The following is a 21,539-nucleotide window of genomic DNA, read 5'->3' on the forward strand; positions in this document are numbered from 1 at the left end:
CTCTTGACGCTAGTGGTCAGATTTATATAACGTTCCCAAGATAAACGGACTATTTCTCAGGTCCAGATCGTAGAATATGCATATAATTTACAGATTAGGATAGAAAACACTCCAAAGTTTCCAAAACTGTCAAAATATTGTCTGTGAGTATAACAAAACTGATTCTGCAGGTGAAAACCTGAGAAAATCTAACCCGGAAGTGATTTTTTTTTATTTGATCTGTGTTTCCTGGCCCGTCTTTCTTCCATTTAAAGGGGTATCAACCAGATTCCTTTTCCAATGGCTTCCTCAGGCTGTGACCAGGCTTTAGACATAGTTTCAGGCTTTTATTTTGAAAAATGAGCGATATTTTTCAAAACTAGTCAGGTGTCCTCTGATTAGTTCCTGTGCGCGAGAGGGTAGCTCTCCATTTTCTTTTTCTCTCTTATTGAATAGGTTACGGTCCGGTTGAAATATTATCGATTATGTTTGTTAAAAACAACCTGAGGATTGATTATAAAAAACATTTGACATATTTCTACGACCATTACGGATACTTTTTGGAATTTTCGTCGAACGGAACGAGGCTTTGGTTTTCTGAACATAACGCGCAACCCAAATGGTGTTTTTTTTGTTATAAAAGTAATAATTAACGAACAAAAAGAACATTTGTTGTGTAACTGGGAGTCTCGTGAATGCAAACATACGAAGATTATCAAAGGTAAGCGATTAATTTTATTGCTTTTCTGACTTTCGTGACCAAGCTAACCAAGCTAATATAAGGCTAACTGTTCTAGCATTGATTGATACACTCACAAAAGCTTAGATTGCTTTCGCTGCAAAGCATATTTTCAAAATCTGACACGATAGGTGGATTAACAACAAGCTAAGCTGTGTTTTGGTATATTTCACTTGTGATTGCATGATTATAAATATTTTTAGTAATATTTTTGAATCTGATACGTTTGGGAATTTTCTTGTGCCTTTCAGGACCGGAACGAGGCTGTAGTTTTCTGAACATAATGCGCAACCCAAATGGCGTTCTTTTTGTTATAAAAGTAATATTTATCGAACAAAAAGAACATTTGTTGTGTAACTGGGAGTCTCGTGAGTGCAAACATACGAAGATTATCAAAGGTAAGCGATTAATTTTATTGCTTTTCTGACTTTCGTGACCATGCTAATTTGGGGCTAGCTGTTCTAGCATTGATTGATACACTCACAAAAGCTTAGATTGCTTTCGCTGCAAAGCATATTTTCAAAATCTGACACGATAGGTGGATTAACAACAAGCTAAGCTGTGTTTTGGTATATTTCACTTGTGATTGCATGATTATAAATATTTTTTGTAATATTTTGCGCCCTGCAATTCAGCGGTTGTTTAGGAAAATGATCCCGTAAAAGGGATCCGTAGCGCAGAGAAGTTAAGACATGGAACCAGCTAACTAAATAATGAACCATAATCTCATGACATTACTACCCTGCATGAATCTGCAGGTAGCTAACCAACCAGGTTCTATGTTAGCTAGCTAACAACTAGCAAAGCAAATAGCTCTGAGATACGAATAATATTACTACACAGATCATACACACAGTGTTAGCCAGTTAGCTAACAGTACACTTTAACTAGAAATGAAAACAACTTTCTGACAAAATTAGAAACGTGTAATATCTGAAAATGTAGCTAGCTAGACTATGTTACCTGTATACATGGACGATTTTCCCTCTATGTCACAGATGCCATGTTTGCTGATTTCAAAACTCGGTCCTCCAAAAAGTGGAGAGCAACACTTATGCAGTTCTACTACACAATATAAAATAAAAAAAAGCGTTAGACAGGATTACCTACACATACTGAACAGCTTAAATAGACAGAAGCGAGCTACATGGCAGACCAATCCGAACTCATCTCTCGGCATGCCCACCCCACTCATTATCCCAGCCAATCATGGCTAGCCAGAAGGTTGCTGTCTTTTTCTGTGGCTAAACCAACGATGCTTGTAATTTAACAATTGCATTCGTATTTACAGATGGCATACAAGTTTGTTATTAAGGCACATGCTTATTTTGATAAAAAAAAAGTTTACGTTCAAATGGCTCTCCTGTGAAGTAGCGATGCACGACATATGCCTAGTTTCCTGAAACGAGTCACAATTGTCGCAGTGGCATCATGAACATTCTATTGTCGTCCGACATCAAACTTGTCGTTGTTATTATGATAAAGTATGAACACAAAAAAAACAGGCTGCATGACATCAGCAGCATGGTGGTCCATAATAGCATAACTGGTGTATTTTAACACCAATAAACCAATCTGTTTAAAAATGAATTTAGTATGTGTTAATCTAGCAAACCAGGCAACTAAAAGCGACACCCTAAACAATGTTTTGGTTAATTTCTAGCTTGTCAGCTAGCTAGCTAACGTTAAATTAGCTGGCTAGCCTGTTCAAATAATGACCATATCATATTGTATTCATTATTACAGAAAAATGAACTCAGAAAAATATAATTATTTACAAGTTAATGGCGAGCTAATTACAGAAAATAGCTTACAGTTGTTAATGTGACAAAATAAAAGCAGGACATTCTATGGGCGAATTTTAGAACTTGGACACTGTCTCTTTGGCCTAACGTTATATCCTAATTTGACTTTGGTGCAGGTCATGTTGTTCGTCACATTGCCATCCTGGTAAACACACTATATCAAATAAAATAAAAAAGTGTATTTGTCACTTACACAGGATACAGAAGGTGTAAAGGTATAGTGGATTGGTTACTTGCAATGAACCATAATCCCAACTCGTAACAATACTACACTGCATGAATCTGCAGGTAGCTAAAGCTAACCAACTAGGTTCAATGTTAGCTAGCTAACTAACATTAGGCTATAACTTGGAATGCAAATAGCTCTAAGATAAGAATAATATTACCATACAGATCAAACATGTAGCTAGCTAGCTAACAGTACAATTTAACTTGCAATGAAAACGACTTGACAAAATTAGAAACGTATAATATCTTATAATAGCTAGCTAGACTCTCTTACCCGTATACATGGATGAATGCTTCTCCCGCTCTGTCACGGATGCCATGGTTTCCCTTAGTTTGAAGACGTAATCCGGAGACAGGTGTTTTATACAACAGCCTTCTGTGTGTTCTCTTTTCGACTCCCTCCGCATATTTACAATCAAACGCCAGCATTTTCTCCATCTCCTTAGCTATCATACTCTGCTTCTGTAACCGATGTGAAATGGCTAGCTAGTTAGCGGGGTGCGCGCTAATAGTATTTCAATCGGTGACGTCACTCGCTCTGAGACCTTGAAGTAGTTGTTCCCCTTGCTCTGCAAGGGACGTGATTTTTGTGGAGCGATGGGTAACGATGCTTCGAGGGTGGCTGGTTCGAGCCCAGGTAGGGGTGAGGACAGGGATGGACGCTAAACTGTTACATTGATGCTGTTGACCCGGATCACTGGTTGCTGCGGAAAAGGAGGAGGTCAAAAGGTGTAGTGTAACCGATGTGAAATGGCTAGCTAGTTAGCGGGGTGCGCGCTAATAGCGTTTCAATTGGTGATGTCACTCTCTCTGAGACCTTGAAGTATTTGTTCCCCTTGCTCTGCAAGGGCCACGGCTTTTGTGGAGCGATGGGTAACGATGCTTCGAGGGAGGCTGTTGTCGATGTGTGCAGAGGGTCCTTGGTTCGAGCCCAGGTAGGGTCGAGGAGAGGAACATTCTGGTCCTCCAGAATGTGAAGAGCATTAGCAACACTTTTGCAGTTCTACGTGATATTTTACGATTACCTACACTGTGCAGCTCATGTTATAGACAGAAGCGAGCTACATGGCAAACCAATCCAAACTCATCTCTCGGCATGTCCAGCCTATCCATTACCTCAGCCAATCATGGCTAGCGGCAAGGTTCCTGTCTTTTTCCGTGGCTAAACCCAACTAGGCTCGTAATTTAACAATTGTATTTGTATTTATAGGATGGCATACACGTTTGTTATTAAGGCACATGCCAAAAAACTCATTTTGATAAAAAATACATGTTTATTTTCAAATTCCTCTCCTGTGAAGTAGTGATGCAGAATTTACGCCTAGTTTCCTAAAACGAGTCACAAATAGAGCTTTTGTGGCTTCACTGACACATGAATCACATCCTCACACTGCATAGCCTACACTTGAATACAACACAGGTCTTAGAGCTACAGTAGAACTGTTAGTGTTAAAAAGTTTATATATGCTAATTACTCATTCTTGAATACAGTTATGGAATTTTTGTGGTGTAACATACTATCATGGCTGCCATGTTTCAGGCTTCAAAGTTTCCTTCCTGCATCTCCTCAATGTCTTGGCCAATGGCAGAAAAATAAAACATAAGCACTCTACTGGTCAAAACTAATTTCCTTTGGTCCAGATGTGTAATGATTCTGACAGTGTTATGACTAGGATCTAAAGGCCTTGAGTTATTTGAAGCCTATAAGTGTTCCTTACTCTCTGTTGTGGGTGCAAACTTAAAATGTGCATTGATGGCATACTGGAAAAAGTGGCGTATAATCTCAAATGAGCCGTGCCAAGTGAAATACCTAATTACTAGGATCTTGGAAACCATTAACAGCTGATTAATGCTGGGAAGCTCAAGAAACATTATCACATAGGTTTGTTGAATATTCATAAGCCCAAAGATCCTTGGATCGATGACAGATTTCACACTTAACTTTCTGTAGACATTCCAATACTTGTTTTTCAACGTCAGGTTCTTCTCTGCCAACGGGGCAGTTAAAGGGGAACAGAAAAACCAGATTCTAGAAAGCCAGCTAACTGAAAATCACCATGTTTTTTTTGTTCACATTATTACATCATTGACTGGACAGAAACATTTTGTAATGTTGATTTATGATGGCCTTTAATGCTCATTGCTCAAGTGGTTTGCAGGTCATTTCTATTTTTCTAATGGCTGTAACCGCTTTTGGATCTTATTTTTCATAGTAGGCCATACTGCTCTCTGCCTGTCCTGTGCATCCTGTCAGTGCAACAATGTATGCACATTCATCATCACCAGCAAAGTGATCACACCATTGTGATCTCTCTCATTTCAAACTTTTCCTGATAGTTAATTTGGACTATGCAGTATTTTACATTCAGCATGCAAAAGCAAGGTTGCTTCTGTCTCGAAAATTCTAACAGTAAAAAAAAATCTAAATAAGTAACCAACAACTTCTCCTGCGACTCACCAAGAGCTTAGGAATAGCTGAGTAGTTGCATTATTGTGCAGGATAACAGTGAGGACAGACATGCAGATAACTGCATAAATAAATGAAACACTTGAGTAAATGAGGGATACAAAGTATATTGAAATCAGGTGCTTCCACACAGGTGTGGTTCCGGAGTTAATTAAGCAATTAACATCCCATCATGCTTAGGGTCATCTATAAAAATGCCCAGTTGCCAATTATTTTGGCTACCATGTCTAGAAGAAGAGATCTAATGTGACTTTGAAAGAAGGGTCTCAATGGAGCATAGGCAGTTTAAAGTATATATATATATGTGTGTGTGTGTTCCATATGCATAAAAAGCTTATTTCTCGCAATTGTTTGCACAAATTTGTTTACAACCCTGTTACTGAGTATTTCTTCTTTGCCAAGATAATTCATCCACCTGACAAGTGTATCAAGAAACTGATTAAACAACATGATCATTACACAGGTGCACCTTGTGCTGGGGACAATAAAAGGCCACTCTAAAATGTGTAGTTTTGTCACACAACACAGTACCACAGCTGTCTCAAGTTTTTAGGGAGTGTGCGATTGGCATGCTGACTGTAGGAATGTCCACCAGAACTGTTGCCAGAGAATTGAATGTTCATTTCTCTACCTCCAACGCCATTTTTGTAGAATTTGGCAGTACCTACAACCAGCCTCACAACCGCAGACCGCGTGTAACCACGCCAGCCCAGGACCTCCACATCTGGCTGCTTTACCAGCGGGATCATCTGATACCAGACACCTGAACAGCTGATAAAACTGAGGAGTATTATTGTTTGTAATAAAGCCCTTTTGTGGGAAAAAACTCATTCTGATTGGCCTGGCTCCCCAGTGAGTGGGCCTATGCCCTCCCATGCCCACCCATGGCTGTGCCCTTGCCCAGTCATGTGAAATCCATAGATTAGGGCCTAAGGAATTTATGAACTGTAACTCAGTAAAATCGTTGAAATTGTTGCATGTTGCGTTTATAGTTTTGTTCAGTATAGAAGCTCATTCATAACCTTCATTCGTGGGGTAAATATATGGCCTAATACAGCAGTGAATTAACCATCCGTACTGTGCAAAACAGAATAAATCTCAGCCGGTTTCCAGAGTGTACTCACTCAAATAAAAATGTGGGGTCAGCATTGACCACCTGCTTCACTAAGATTGATCAACGTTTAATCATTATGTAGGTGACGGGTTGCACGTCATTTCTATTTTCCTAATGGTTGTCAATTTCATCAGCATCTCATAGTCGCACTAGCCATAAAACTACTCTTTCTCCTAGTCGCACTAGCCATAAGCCTACTCTTTCTCCTTCAAACTCTTCCCTTTAATGTATTTTATACTTTGTGTCTTTGCTATCAAAGACAGTACAGTATGAAGATAGGCTAAAACTGCTTCTCCAAATGAAATCCCCGGTTACACTTGTCATGGCAATGTCATGGCAATGTCGGCTAGCTAATCTCATGCGTAGAAACACATCGGGGCTAACAGTCGTCTCGCGCCGAACTGTGCATGTGCAGGCCGTTAAATCAAAGACACTTCGACATAGTTGTTTTTGATGAAAATGAAAACGTGTCAGTTTGCCACTTTCACGAGGTTAGATCTATAACATGTTCAACTACTTAAGACATCTAGGTTGAGCCTTAAGATTTCGAGAAATAACAACTAAGGAAGAATTTTTAACTTCTCTCCATTGACTTCTCAAACCCCTAACCCCGGCATGGTCTGTTTGATCTGTTTCACAAGCATTCCCGGAAGTCTCGCGATGTTGCACCTCTGGGTTTAGAAACTCTGATGTTATTTCTGATATTTTGTGCTTCGTTGTTTTTGGTATAAGCATATTAATATAGAATCCCTCCGAAACAGAGTGAAGAAAAGAGAGAGATTGAAAGCTCTGTGCCCTCCAGTTGTGGCGATTAACAGCATACCTCACATAGGCTCCATGTGGATCTTGCTGCAAGGAAACAAAGGCCATCCTGCTTGGGGTAAATGGAGTCAGGGAAAAGTAAATGGACCCGGGGAGCCCACAAAACAGAAGAGGGGCCTTCACTTCGTTCTCAACAGACGGACAGCAAACATAAACAAACAGAATACATTATCCCCCCGTACTTATGCCTGGCTGATAAAAGGCATTCTTTGTCTCAGGATTAGGTTCTCTCAGCCCGTTGGATTACGGCTCCTATACCTCCCTACATTTTGCGTTTGTTTCTAATTAAGTGCATCTGCTTTTTATATACGGGTATTAGAGCAACAGAAGTCTGGAGGGAGAAAACAAAAAAACTCCAGGAACTGTATTTTAACAGATGGAGGTATTAGCTGTGTGGCGTCTCGACCCCAAGTACGTCTCTGCTGAAATACGAAACGGATCGGAGGGGGTAGAGCACGTACTGTTTTCACACCAATCCACATATATTTCAAAAAGCGACGTTGGAAGGAAAGTGTACGCCGCCATTTTTGCATGTTTCAGCAACAAACTTTGACAAATTTAATTGACAACAGGGAATAATGGGGGAGAGAGACAATTATGTGTTATTTGGCGATGAGCAGCGTGTGTGTTGTCACTGCTGGCACTGCTGAATCCCAATTGCAAACCTCTTGTCCCAGGTCAGCCCCATCTAGCCGACATTAGGAGACGATTTTTCCATTGTCAGCAAATGCCAACATTAATTTACAGCAGCACACTGCCTCTGAAAAGAGACTTGCGGTTCATTCACTACAGAGATATTTTAATGATCCCCGTCCCCCTGCCATTCTTCCCATTCTCTGGAGTTTATGGATGAACCGATGGCGCCTCCATACTCAGATTGAACTACTCTAACAGACTATTCACCACATTACATACACCTGATTACATACACACACACGTCTTTCCTTCTTTTTGATAGCATATGTACATATCTCCGAATAGCCACAATAATACCATGTTCTCCATTTTGTCCGTGCTCTAGAACAAACATGTTTATTTGGATTGTCTCTCAATGTTTACAAGTGAGAGACTAGATTCAAATGTGGGCCTACGATCACAATACATGTAATAGGCTATACTATACATTTCAGTAGATCTTTCAGGGGTTGAAACGTAAGCATATAGTCCCATAACAAATTGTATTTTTCTGGCACTGAGTTACATGATTGACTTTCGATATCTCAACTCTCACACTTTTACTTTTATCTGTATGTATTTTATGCAATTTCCTGTGTCCCCCGGGGGTGTCAGTGTCAGATACACCTGTTTGGAATAAGAGGGCCTTAGAATTCACTTCACATGACTACAGTAAGTCAGCTTCAATCATCCAACTGCAAGTATGATGACTTATCCATGTACTATCCTGTAGTGTATCCAATACAATAAAGGCCTTTGATAGCAAATGTGGCAAAACAGTCTCCAGTCTCAAGCAAAGCACTAATGACCTACAGAATCAATGTAGTGGAAATGGTGTTGACAGATGATAGTTCACTCAACGCAGATAGAGAGACAACACAATCACAACCATACACTGATGACTGACATGTTGATAGCAAGATATCTAGGGCTGGCATAATTATTGTATAATCATATAACTGACAATAATGGACAAAAACATAATCGTCTTAATAGACACATTTTTTAAATGTAAAAACATTTTTTTCTGTACTTTTTACCCCATTTTCTCCCCAATTTCGTAATATTCAATTGGTCGTTACAACACTGCAACTCCCGTACAGACTCGGGAGAGGCGAAGGTCGAGAGCCATGCGTCCTCCGAAGCACGATCCTGCATAGCCGCACTGCTTCTTGACACACTGCTCGCTTAACCTGGAAGCCAGTCGCACCAATGTGTCGGAGGAAACACCGTCCAGTTGGCGCCCGGCCTGCAACAAGGAGTCACTAGAGCGCGATGGGACAAGGAAATCCCGGCCGGCCAAACCCTCCCCTAACCCGGACAATGTTGGGCCAATTGTGCCCCACCTCATGGGTCTCCCGGTCGCGGCCAGCTGCGACACAGCCCGGTATTGTACCTGGATCTGTAGCAACACCTCTAGCACTGCGATACAGTGCCTTAGAACCACTAGATAGATAGATATAGTTTACCCAATAGCAGTTTTTCATTTTTACATGAAGTGGTTAAAGCTAATAATTTTATGAGCAGAACGGCACGGTTGGGAGGAGAAGCTTAATTTTCAAAACCATTGGTCTCACCAAAGCTGTGTTGTATTTATTAGGTGTGCCGTAGCTAGTTTTCAAATATGCATTATGATACATTACAAGCCCCAACGATGTTTTTACAAAAATGACAATTATGAAAATAACCACAGCCATTTGCATGACAATTAATTGTTAACAAAAATGCCATAATTGTCACAGCCCTAATGATACTGCATCTTCAACATATTCACACAGCAGGCTGTGGAAAACTGCTGCAACCATGAGAAGGACCGATGAGTTGTGCGTTCCGAGATGCCATTCTGCATACCACTGTTGTACTAAGACGTTATTTGCCTGTTTGTTGCCTTCCTGTTAGCTTGCTCGATTCTTGCCATTCTCCCTCGACCTCTCATCAACGAGCTGTTTTCTCCCACAGGACTGCCGCTGACTGGATGTTTTTTGTTTGTCGCACCATTCTCTGTAAACCCTAGACACTGTCGTGCGTGAAAACCCCAGGAGGCCGGCCATTTCTGAGATACTGGAACCGGCGAGCCTGGCTTAGGTCACTCGTTTTGCCTATTCTAACATTAAATCGAACAGTAACTGAATGCCTCGATGCCTGTCTGCCTGCTTTATAAAGCAAGCCACGGCTACATGACTTACTATCTGTAGGAGCAAACCATTTTCATGAACGGTGTGGGGTACCTAATAAAGTGTATTTGTACATTTATGCTACACACGCATTTACTATTGCTAATACTGCCTCATTTAAAACACTTGTCGCCCAATCCCTCCTTCCCCCAAACATGTGTAAACATTTTACTATAAATTGTGACTTGTACTATACTTATGCTAAAATGTTTATTATTTTCTACTTTATGTTCGTATTGTTATCTTTATTATTTGTTATTGTTGTTGCATTGTCGAATGCATTTCGTTGAACAGTGTATACCATGTGTATCCCGTACATACGATTAATAAAACTAGAAATTTGAAACATCCTCTGTGAAGACTTACGCCCCGGAAAACTTTGTTGACTTCCACTATACTTTATTAATGCCCATTGGGCTGGATTAGAGGTGCGTCATCGTCTCATTGGCTTTCATATGGTGCGGGACAGGCCTGGAAATAAATAAAGGTTGTTTCAATAAGGTTGTTTCTCCTTCTGTAGCCTTATACGGACTTCAGACAGCGTCTCTAATTTATCCTCCACCCCAGGAAAGAGCCATGCATGCAACATCCAGCACCGTTACTAGGTGAAAATATATACAAGTTAAAAGTAAATTTACTGCTTTAAATATCAGACCGTTGCTTTTAAGACTAATGTGGCAGTCCCTGCGTGTCATAAATTCATTGTGATTGAGTATTAGAGGAGAGGATTCCCACTTTTCCCCCAGCCTGTTCATTTGCTACTTGGTAATATTATAACCTTGGGCAGCTGTTGTTTAATTAAATTATTATGCACTTTGCAGAAGCACTTTCTGGTGTGTGTGGGTGGGTGTGTGTGTGTGTGGGTGGGGGGGGGGGGGGCCTACACCCCTATAATTTTGCATTAGTACAAGGTAAAAATGGCCTGGGGTTATGTGATCTATTCTGTGTTAGCAGTGGAGCAGCTGCTCTTATTCCCTGGAACTCCTCTGGTTACAGTGCCCATCTGTGACCCACGCACAATCATCCAATCTCAGTGCTGCTGCTAATGAAAAATATTGATCGCTCCATATTTAAACTATAATTTTTTTTTTTTTTAAAGAAGGTACGTGTGGTGGGAGACAGGGATGGTCAATGGTGTGTGCTTTTACTGTCTCTGTTAGGCACATTAGCAGATGAAATTAACATTCTACAGCTGGACAGGGAGAGTAGAATCTAGCACAATGTACTTTTGTCTTTGTTTGGCACACTGGCGGTGTACTTTTTTAATACAGTAGTCACCAACCTTTTCTGAGTCAAGATCACTTTCGGAGTCAAAAAGCATGATTTTGTTTTAAGCCTATGCAACATTAACCTAATAAACACAATTCTGTAGGATTGAGGTTTGTGCAGTAGGCTTTATACATTATCACAGCATATTGTCTTTTCAGACCATATTATATTTCAAAACTCAAGCTTTGATAAGAAAATAGATCAGGTGTTGTATCACTTGCAAGGCACAGCTGAGCATAAATTGAATTTTTATTTTATTTATTTTTTTTTTTATCCCCTTTTCTCCCCAATTTTCGTGGTATCCAATCGCTAGTAATTACTATCTTGTCTCATCGCTACAACTCCCGTACGGGCTCGGGAGAGACGAAGGTCGAAAGCCATGCGTCCTCCGAAGCACAACCCAACCAAGCCGCACTGCTTCTTTAACACAGCGCGCCTCCAACCCGGAAGCCAGCCGCACCAATGTGTCGGAGGAAACACCGTGCACCTGGCCCCTTTGGTTAGCGCGCACTGCGCCCGGCCCGCCACAGGAGTCGCTGGAGCGCGATGAGACAAGGATATCCCTACCGGCCAAACCCACCCTAACCCGGACGACGCTAGCCCAATTGTGCGTCGCCCCACGGACCTCCCGGTCGCGGCCGGCTGCGACAGAGCCTGGGCGCGAACCCAGAGACTCTGGTGGCGCAGTTAGCACTGCGATGCAGTGCCCTAGACCACTGCGCCACCCGGGAGGCCCAAATTGAAATAATTGACAAATAATTGGCTTTTTTATTTTACTGGACTGATTGTACCTGCATCTGAGGGTCAGTTTCAGCGAGGGGAGCGATAGAGCAGTAGAGGGTCAGCCTGTCACAGTCCCTGCTCTCTCCTTTCCTTCTGTGAGACTGACCAGAGAGAGGGGAAACCGTCTTCCACCTAATGGTGAAACTCGAGTCGAAAAATGCAGGCCTATTGATACACTTGGCTACTTATTCATTGCAGAAAGCTGCAGTGTTGGTTGTAGCGTGAATGGTAGGGAGAAGCACGTTTTATGTTTTGTAAAAGTGTTGACTAAAAACGTATAAACAGCTCTTCGCTGTATTCTTTGACAGTCATGGTTTAAAAAGTTATGATGTCTCACGTAGGCTAGTATAACATTTTGCAGCAGGGTCGTGGAAGCAGTATTTGACCTTTTGACTGTTACTTTGGTACATTGCAAAAAGCACATAAGTTAAAAGGTCTTTCTTTAGTACTTAGAAGTGCTGCTTGGAATATAAATAACATTGGATATGTTTTAACCTCTGATAAATATAGACCTAAATATGCCAAAATGGACAAAAGTGATTGGTGATTTGAGCTATCCGATTGGCCAGCGGAGTAGGCGCACTTGATTTAGCTCTTCTGGTACGCCGGTAAGTGGAGTTTGTCCCTTCAGACAAATGAAATTGTTCAAAATGGGAACACTTGCCTACCCGGCATGCAGGGCTTCTGAATCAAGTGATGTAGTTCTGTCCTTGAGCTGCTCTTGTCTATTAATGTTATGTATTATGTAATGTTTTGTGTCGACCCCAGGAAGAGTAGCTGCTGCTTTTGCAACAGCTAATGGGTATCCTAATAAAATACCAAATACCTACCGCCAGCAGCGCAAGACAAAATAGGACGCGTAGGGCTTCATCATCGGCTTTTCTAGGGACATTTTTAGTTATCAACTAGGAATGCCTTGAAGATCGACTGATCGAGATCGACCGGTTGGTGACCACTGTTTTAATGCAACTCAAATAGAAAATGTCAAATGCTCTGTGCTATGAGTGGAACAGTTCTAGGTTTGGAAAGATCTGTCCTTGAAGATAAGAATGCCCTTTCTTGATACAGTTTTCCATAAAAGCAACATGGCTTCTATTTAAAAAGTGCCACAATCTACCAACAGAACTACATGGCCTATAAATAAAAGATTGCATCACTAAATTAATAGAAGGATGATTTGAACTGAGATGCATAAAATCTGGAGCACAACATTTGGGAGCTTCTGGGTCTCTTGTATAAATAATTTTTGGAGGGAGAGAAGAGGGAGACAGGAAGAGAGACAGGGATATAGATAATGAGAGGGAGAGAGAGGAAGAGAGAGAGAGACAAAGTAACACTGGCTTGCTATGTCGTCCTACATTAACAGTGAGGCATTGTATGGGATGTATATTTCCTTTTGCCTGGCTACTGTACCTGTGCTTTCAAATTTCTTCAGGCATAACTTCAAAAGCTTGAGAAGCCCACCCTCTGAAGTTTGAACCTACAAAGCCCCCTAAAACATGGTTCTGCTATACACTACACACATGTTTGTTTCTGGGCCAGATGTGAGTGGAATATAAGTTCACAAACACCATTAACTGTCCCTGCCAGTGCCCTCCATGCTGTTTCAGGTGTCCTGACTCAGCCCTAATCTCCTATGCATTAGATGGGAGGAATAAATTAGGTTCTGAAGTTGGGCTACTTTAACGATCAGTAGTGACTCTGATCTTCATTTGAGTTGGAATGCGGGAGATAAAATTAAATTAAAAACAGTCTTTCAAAAAGGGGAGTGCTTTTTTCCAAACTATTATTTGACCTTCATACCAATGTGGTTTGGGCATGGGAATAGAATTTGTCTCCAACACACACACACACACCTACACACACAGACTGCTCAGTGAACGGCTATGTGGGAGGAAAAACCAAAATAATCATACTGTTCGGCTGTTTCAATTAGTGGTCAAATTTTAACCTTGAGGGCAGTTATCAGCCCAGTGTTAAAATCTCCCCACACAGGCGGAATTTATTAGCCACTCCACATTTTCTGCTCGACTTGTGATCCCTGTTTCAGTGTGGTTTGTCATAGTATGGTAACATTTTTAAAGAGCTGTAAAAGCACAGCAAACAGGGGCCTGATCGATAAATGGGGTTGAGGCCGGCAGCAAAATCAAAGCCTTATTTACTTGCCACAGAAGCGTGACCTGGACAACTTTGGACAAAAATACGTTTAAGACATGAAAGCATTTCTTTCAACTTTGTCATATACGATCATTATATTTCCACCATCGCCCTGCAAGAGTTTTTCCATTTAAATATCTCTACAAATCTCAAATATTTCCCGCCATCTCCATGCAGAGTTTTTCAATGTCCATATATCTACAAATCTAATCTATGCAGATGGGAGTGTAACAATGCTGTCCTGGTCTTATCCATGACTCAGCACAGAGTTAGTCATGACTCAGCAGAAAAGTTTCAGACTGAAGGCCAAAGCGGGGCCCTGGAGATAGACTACTAGACTCTACACAGGATGAGAAGCAAGCAGAAACATTATTCAGCATGGGTCTCACATAAGCTTCCTGGTATAGTCTCTCTCATGGCGTGTTGTTGTCGATGGTGCTTGTTGCCTGTTTTGTAAGGTGCCTGCTCTCTGGACTGACCCCACTACACTGAGGTGTCCCACCACTGTAGGGGCGCATGCTAAGTGAGGGACATTATTCAAACACATGAGGGGTAGAGGAGTTCCTAGGGTATGCAGGGGTAAAGGGGAATAACGGCTAAACATTCTGATGCTGCTACCATCTTGGACATTGTCACTCAACTCTCCCTCTTCTTCCATGTGAGTGTAGGATACACTGCAGTGCAGAAGTTAAGGGGTTCAAGCAACCTCAAAGGGCATAACCAAGGTTATGAAGTTCCTGCAACCAGAGAGAAAAATGGCAGTTGCCTAGTACTTCATAGCACCTTAATAAGTAACACATTGTTCGCTGCGTAATAGATTAAGTCAACCGCCTCCAGTCTGTATGATACTGAAAACTCGGCTCATTTAGCCTAGTCCAAAACTCATTTCATTTCAGTAGCGTGTTCATAAATGCCGGGAGGGGGGGCGGCTGCGCCTCTGACTGGGAATCAGTAGCTATTGATTGATCTGACAGAGCAGATAAATAAAGTGGGTGAGTGGAGAGATGGGAGGATGTGAGGTAGCTAGCGGTAATCCATTAATGGGCTTGCGCTGCCCTGTTCCCATTGATCCAGGCCGGGGAGGGCTAGCCTGCAGCTTATGAGCCATATTCCACCACAGACACCACCATTTATAGTCCCCCCACTAAACCCTACCGAGACCTCGAAACACCCCTGATGGGTTCAGCTCAATTATTGAGTTTAACCATAAACTTTCAGAGTTCAGTCGGTTCTGATTTTAGCATAACTTGTTACCTCTAGGCCAAATAGATAAACACTAGGTTGACATCCTCCTCATTATTGTAATGCTGCTATTACATTTAGACATTGTACCTAAGGATAGGAGTTTGGGGCTACAATTTAACAAGCAAATTATTTTCTATAACAAAAAGTATTTCAACGGAGGAAATTCCTCAAAAATAGTACCTAGTGACTACATCCACCCCTTAGAAATACACAATCAAATGCACTGTACAGGATGTCTACATTAAAGGAGTAACAGAATAGACTGTGCTTCACCATATTCGAGTCAATCTGCCACGTCTGTCACTTTAAAAATAAACCATCTGCTATTGGTTATAGGGCCCGGGCTATGGCTCTATTGGAAAGCTTATGCTCCGAATGCCTGTCCTTAAGCTCATACAGCTCTCGGCAGGAAGCTGTCCTGGTGACAGATAAAACATACCAAGTGGGCATTGGAGGTAAATGGGCTGAATTAAAAGTAGCCTCTCCATTCAACGGTAAGAGAGAGAGAGATAGCCACAGCTAGAGTCTGAAACCCAGAGGTCTGGTTTGAATTCCACTGACCCGGTGTCAGCGCTCAGGTTTCATTGGCCTCTAATGGCATGAATCAGACCAATCTGGTCTCATTGGACAAAACATATTCCGATTTGTCACCGGCTAATAGGTGCAGACGCAACAAATTAAAGCTCATAAAAAAAAACGCTCTGTTTACGAGAGTCTTAATTAGCCGCAAACAGGTTAGGGAACATAACCAGAGCGCTCTACAAGAGACCATCTCGAAAACATCTCACACATGCAAATGCATGCGAGACTTTCAGATGTAGGCTCCTTTTTAGCCGTCGCTGTTGTATCAGAGCTTTTTTTGTCCTTTAATATATATATATATTTTTAAAGCGGTCTCTTTCTTTCGACTGTTAATGATACGATTCTTTCTACACAATCCTTTTTATTATGAAACCCTAATCCGAGATTACTGGGGACATCAATCGTTTTAGATCATTGGCAATCAAAGTGGTTTCGATGGGCCTCCGGCTTGGGCTAGGCCGTAAAAGGATAGAACTCCTCACCATTCGCGCACACAGATTTTGATCAACATCAGCAACAGGAGGCTGTGCTGGTTGCCATGGTAACTTTCTGCAGCTGAGAGAGCCGGGAACACGCTCGCTGAATAACAATTGGGGGCAGTGCTGACAGAGAATGGTGGGAAGTTTTTCACCAGACTAATCATTTTTTGCGCACACCATCCTGCTGTGGCAGGACTTTTTGAGTTCACCAATTCTGGGTGATCTTTTGTCCATTTTGGCATATTTAGGTCTATATTTATCAGAGGTTAAAACATGTCCAATGTTATTTATTTTCCAAGCAGCACTTCTAAGTACTAAAGAAAGACCTTTTAACTTATGTGCTTTTTGCGATGTACCAAAGTAACAGTCAAAAGGTCAAATATCAGAACCATGACATTATAGAGCTCAAAACAGGAACAGAAAGTACCAAGGAATTATTACTACTGTCACTCATCCTACCTTTTGCCCACCAGCCTTTGTGCTACAGTATGATCCTACACCCTTGCTCATCTTACACTCAGCAGACATAAACAAAGATGTGTGTCAACGGAATCCGTTGTTAATAGAGGCCGGGTGAGGTGGCGAGCGCACCGAAACAGTCTTTTCTTGAACGCTACCAGACTAATCGAAGTGTATAAATGAGAGGGCTATTGTAATAAAACATTTCAACGGCTACAGATTTGGGGGGCTGCTGGGCTGTTGCGCGGCGGAAAGGTAAGGCTCGACGAGAGTGAGAGGTTCTTAACTCGCCGACGCACCCGGGCGGGCATGGTGACAAGGACGGTGTCAGGTTGCACTTAGGTTAATAAGATTTCTTACAAGGTTGAAAGGCTGACTCTGATTTACCAGTCCGATGAATTACTGGCACGTCATTACCACTTGTTTGAACAAGGAGTATATTAGCTGTGATTTTGCACAGAAACCTCCACTTACAAAGCCCCCTGAACTGATGGCTGTTTCAGACTTACCTAGGCAGGGAATATATTGAATTTAATTTTGGTGATGCCAAACTGTTAATTAACGTAATGTAACTTGTAATGTAACAAATACAGAGTTTCACCTTTCATGTTGATGGAGCTGTAGTGTCATAGGGTTGGAAATGGAATATTCTCACCCACTTTAAGTACAGTACACCCCTAATAACATGAATCGAGGCATATAATGGCAGAGTAATAAATAACAAGGAGGCCTTCTGAACTTGTCATGATAAGGTGGGTGTGTTTCTTCAAGATCATTTCCCTACACACACTGATTGTGAGACCATTGGATGACTATTGTGATTGCCAGGCGGAGGTAATTCGTGCCATAGCCAGAGCGAACGGAGGAGAGGAGGAAAGCAGGCTACAGCCCATTTAATGGATTTGTTTGGTATACATACATTTCCAGCACTCAACACCTCCCCCAACAGTGAGGGGAAACTAAGGCAAGCTTTTTTTAACCACAATAAAGCTGCAGTTTTACAGGACCCGTTTAACCAAAAACAATGTGGGACCTACTGTATGTGATGGAGGGAGACTAATTGGGCTGAGATGATCTCTGTTTCGGAATTGGCCTCGAGAGGAAGAGAAGACCTGTGGGATATACAGTGGTGGTGACTCCACCTCTAAGGTTACAGAATGTCTGACTCTGATTACTTTATCTGAACATGAATCAGTCATGCTACCTTGTGTTTTACAAAGGAAGGACTGAGTAGGTTTACAGAGCCTTTGTGCAATGACAACTTAACTAGTTCAAAATCATATTGACAGGTGACTCATACCACGCCAGATACACAGTAGACTGGAGCAGAATAGTGTGCAGCGCAACAGTACTACTTACTATCCTCATTGTAGAAACTTGCTGCTTGGAGATCAGTTACAGTCGGAAGTTTACAAACACTTTAGCCAAATACATTTAAACACATTTTTCACAATTCCTGACATTTAATCCTAGTAAAAAGTCCCTGTCTTAGGTCAGTTAGGATCACCACTTTATTTTAAGAATGTGAAATGTCAGAATAATAGTAGAGAGAATGATTAATTTCAGCCTTTATTTCTTTCATCACATCCCAGTGGGTCAGAAGTTTACATACACTCAATTAGTATTTGGTAGCATTGTCTTCAAATTGTTTAACTTGGGTCAAACGTTTCGGGTAGCCTTCCACAAGCTTCCCACAATAAGTTGGGTGAATTTTGGCCCATTCCTCCTGACAGAGCTAGGGTAACCGAGTCAGGTTTGTAGGCCTCCTTGCTCGCAGATGCTTTTTCAGTTCTGCCCACAAATGTTATATAGGATTGAGGTCATGGCTTTGTGATGGCCACTCCAATACCTTGACTTTGTTGTCCTTAAGCCAATTTGCCACAACTTTGGAAGTATGCTTGGGGTCATTGTCCATTTGCGACCAGGCCAATTTGCGACCAAGCTTTAACTTCCTGACTGATGTCTTGAGATGTTGCTTCAATATATCCACATAACTTTCCTGCCTCATGATGCCATCTATTTTGTGAAGTGCACCAGTCCCTCCTGCAGCAAAGCACACCCACAACATGATGCTGCCACCTCCGTGCTTCACGGTTGGGATGTTGTTCTTTGGCTTGCAAGCCTCTCCCTTTATCCTCCAAACATAACGATGGTCATTATGGTCAAACAGTTCTATTTTTGTTTCATCAGACCAGAGGACATTTCTCCAAAAAGTACAATCTTTGTCCCCATGTACAGTTGCAAAATGTAGTCTTGCTTTTTTATGGCGGTTTTGGAGCAGTGGCTTCTTCCTTGCTGAGCGGTCTATCAGGTTATGTCGATATAGTACTCGTTTTACTGTGGATATAGATACCTTTGTACCATCTTCACAACGTCCTTTGCTGTTGTTCTGGGATCGATTTGCACTTTTCACACCAAAGTACGTTCATCTCTAGGAGACAGAACGCATCTCCTTCCTGAGTGGTATAATAGCTGCGTGGTCCCATGGTGTTTATACTTGCGTACTATTGTTTGTACAGATGAATGTGGTACCTTCAGGCGTTTGGAAATTGCTGATGAACCAGACTTGTGGAGGTCTACATTTTTTCTTCTGAGGTCTTGGCTGATTTATTTTGATTTTCCCATGATGTTAAGCAAAGAGGCACTGAGTTTGAAGGTAGGCCTTGAAATACATCCACAGGTACACCTCCAATTGACTCAAATTATGTCAATAGCCTATCAGAAGCTTCTAAAGCCATGACATAATTTTCTGGAATTTTCCAAGCTGTTTAAAGGCCCAGTCAACTTAGTGTATTTAAACTCCTGACCCAGTGGAATTGTGATACAGTGAATTATAAGTGAAATAATCTGTCTGTAAACAATTGTTGTAAAAATGACTTGTGTCATGCACAAAGTAGATGTCCTAACCGACTTGCCAAAACTATAGTTTGTTAACAAGACTTTTGTGGAGTGGTTGAAAAACGAGTTTTAATGACTCCAACCTAAGTGTACGTAAACTTCTGACTTCAACTGTATATAAGGAGATAAGACTAGTATAATTTATGTATTGATTCCAGGAATATAGACAAACACAAAGTAGGAAGCTTTCCAGTGAACTCTGAATTTAAGAAAGCTTAATCATTCCTAATTGTCTTCTCGGGGAGCCCGGCATATGCCCTCTGAAGCGAGGCAAGGAAGGGGAGGACGAGGTGACAGGTTATCTGGACAAATCTCTTCCTGCATGGCTCCCACTGTGCTTTCAACTGTCCTTTTTATTAACATGAAGTATAGTCATGGTTGGGCTGCCAAAACACCTTGCTCGTCCCAAACATGGGGGAGGGGGGGGACAGAAAGAGAAAAAGAGGCGGAGAGAGAAAGAGAGAGAGAGCAAGCAGACTTGTCCCTCTCAGTTGTGTTCCCACTTCTGCATCCATCAGTTGTGCTCCCACTTCTGCATCCATCAGTTGTGCTCCCACTTCTGCATCCATCAGTTGTGTTCCCACTTCTGCATCCATCAGTTGTGCTCCCACTTCTGCATCCATCAGTTGTGTTCCCACTTCTGCATCCACCAGTTGTGCTCACACTTCTGCATCCATCAGTTGTGTTCCCACTTCTGCATCCACCAGTTGTGTTCCCACTTCTGCATCCATCAGTTGTGTTCCCACTTCTGCATCCACCAGTTGTGTTCCCACTTCTGCATCCACCAGTTGTGCTCCCACTTCTGCATCCATCAGTTGTGTTCCCACTTCTGCATCCACCAGTTGTGTTCCCACTTCTGCATCCACCAGTTGTGTTCCCACTTCTGCATCCATCAGTTGTGTTCCCACTTCTGCATCCACCAGTTGTGTTCCCACTTCTGCATCCACCAGTTGTGCTCCCACTTCTGCATCCATCAAAGGGGGATTTGAGAGTTTACAAATACACTCTTTTTTTTGACCGGTCACAGGCGTCAGGGGATGCTGTCCCTGGCTGGCTGAAATGAATTCACCTTGCAGAGGCGTTAATTTATGACCTGAAACTGACTTACCTTCCAAGACAGCCATGGCAAAACAAAGAAAGAATCTGGACTGTCCTGGTTTCAAAATGCTGTTGCAGTGACATTAGTGATGCTTTTCAAGGCCATCCATCACGTCTGGCTGATGAAAATGTCATGACCTGCTTGTTTAGTCCGGATGCTACTGTCTGCTACAGGTATAGAATTTCTAGAACCGTTCAGATTTAAGTTTTTTTTTTTCACATGTAAAATTAGAAATAGGACAAATAAACAGCATTTAAGTGTATTGGTATAAAATGTGCCATAAATAAATCAAGCATCTCTTGCTAGGTCATAAACACATAAAGGATTTGAATTCTCATTAAATTCCTCTGTTTATCCTGTGTTTTGAAAGACACACTAACCTGGTGGAATGCATGGCCTGCAATGCTTCAAATGGGAGGGCAATGATAAACCGAGTTATTGTTTATCTGGATAGATAAATCTGATACTTTATTCCATTCCCACTGGAAATCCATTTATTCTGGCTGCAGTCCAAAGAAATCACCAACTGGATTGGCAATAGATTCCATTTAAAGATAATAGATCC

General features: G+C 41.7%; 1 protein-coding gene across 1 annotated transcript in view; it reads right to left on the bottom strand.

Moving 5' to 3' along the window:
• Positions 1-20,498, bottom strand: part of ncam1a (neural cell adhesion molecule 1a) — a 189,550-nt gene extending 169,052 nt beyond the window's left edge. The window contains exon 1 of the mRNA XM_038988472.1: positions 20,354-20,498. Coding sequence (XP_038844400.1) covers positions 20,354-20,498 — 145 coding nt within the window. The remainder of the gene's footprint in view (positions 1-20,353) is intronic.
• Between the last annotated feature and the right edge of the window lie 1,041 nt (positions 20,499-21,539).

This window comes from Salvelinus namaycush, chromosome 3 (genome assembly GCF_016432855.1).
Source record: "Salvelinus namaycush isolate Seneca chromosome 3, SaNama_1.0, whole genome shotgun sequence".
Lineage (NCBI taxonomy): Eukaryota > Metazoa > Chordata > Actinopteri > Salmoniformes > Salmonidae > Salvelinus > Salvelinus namaycush.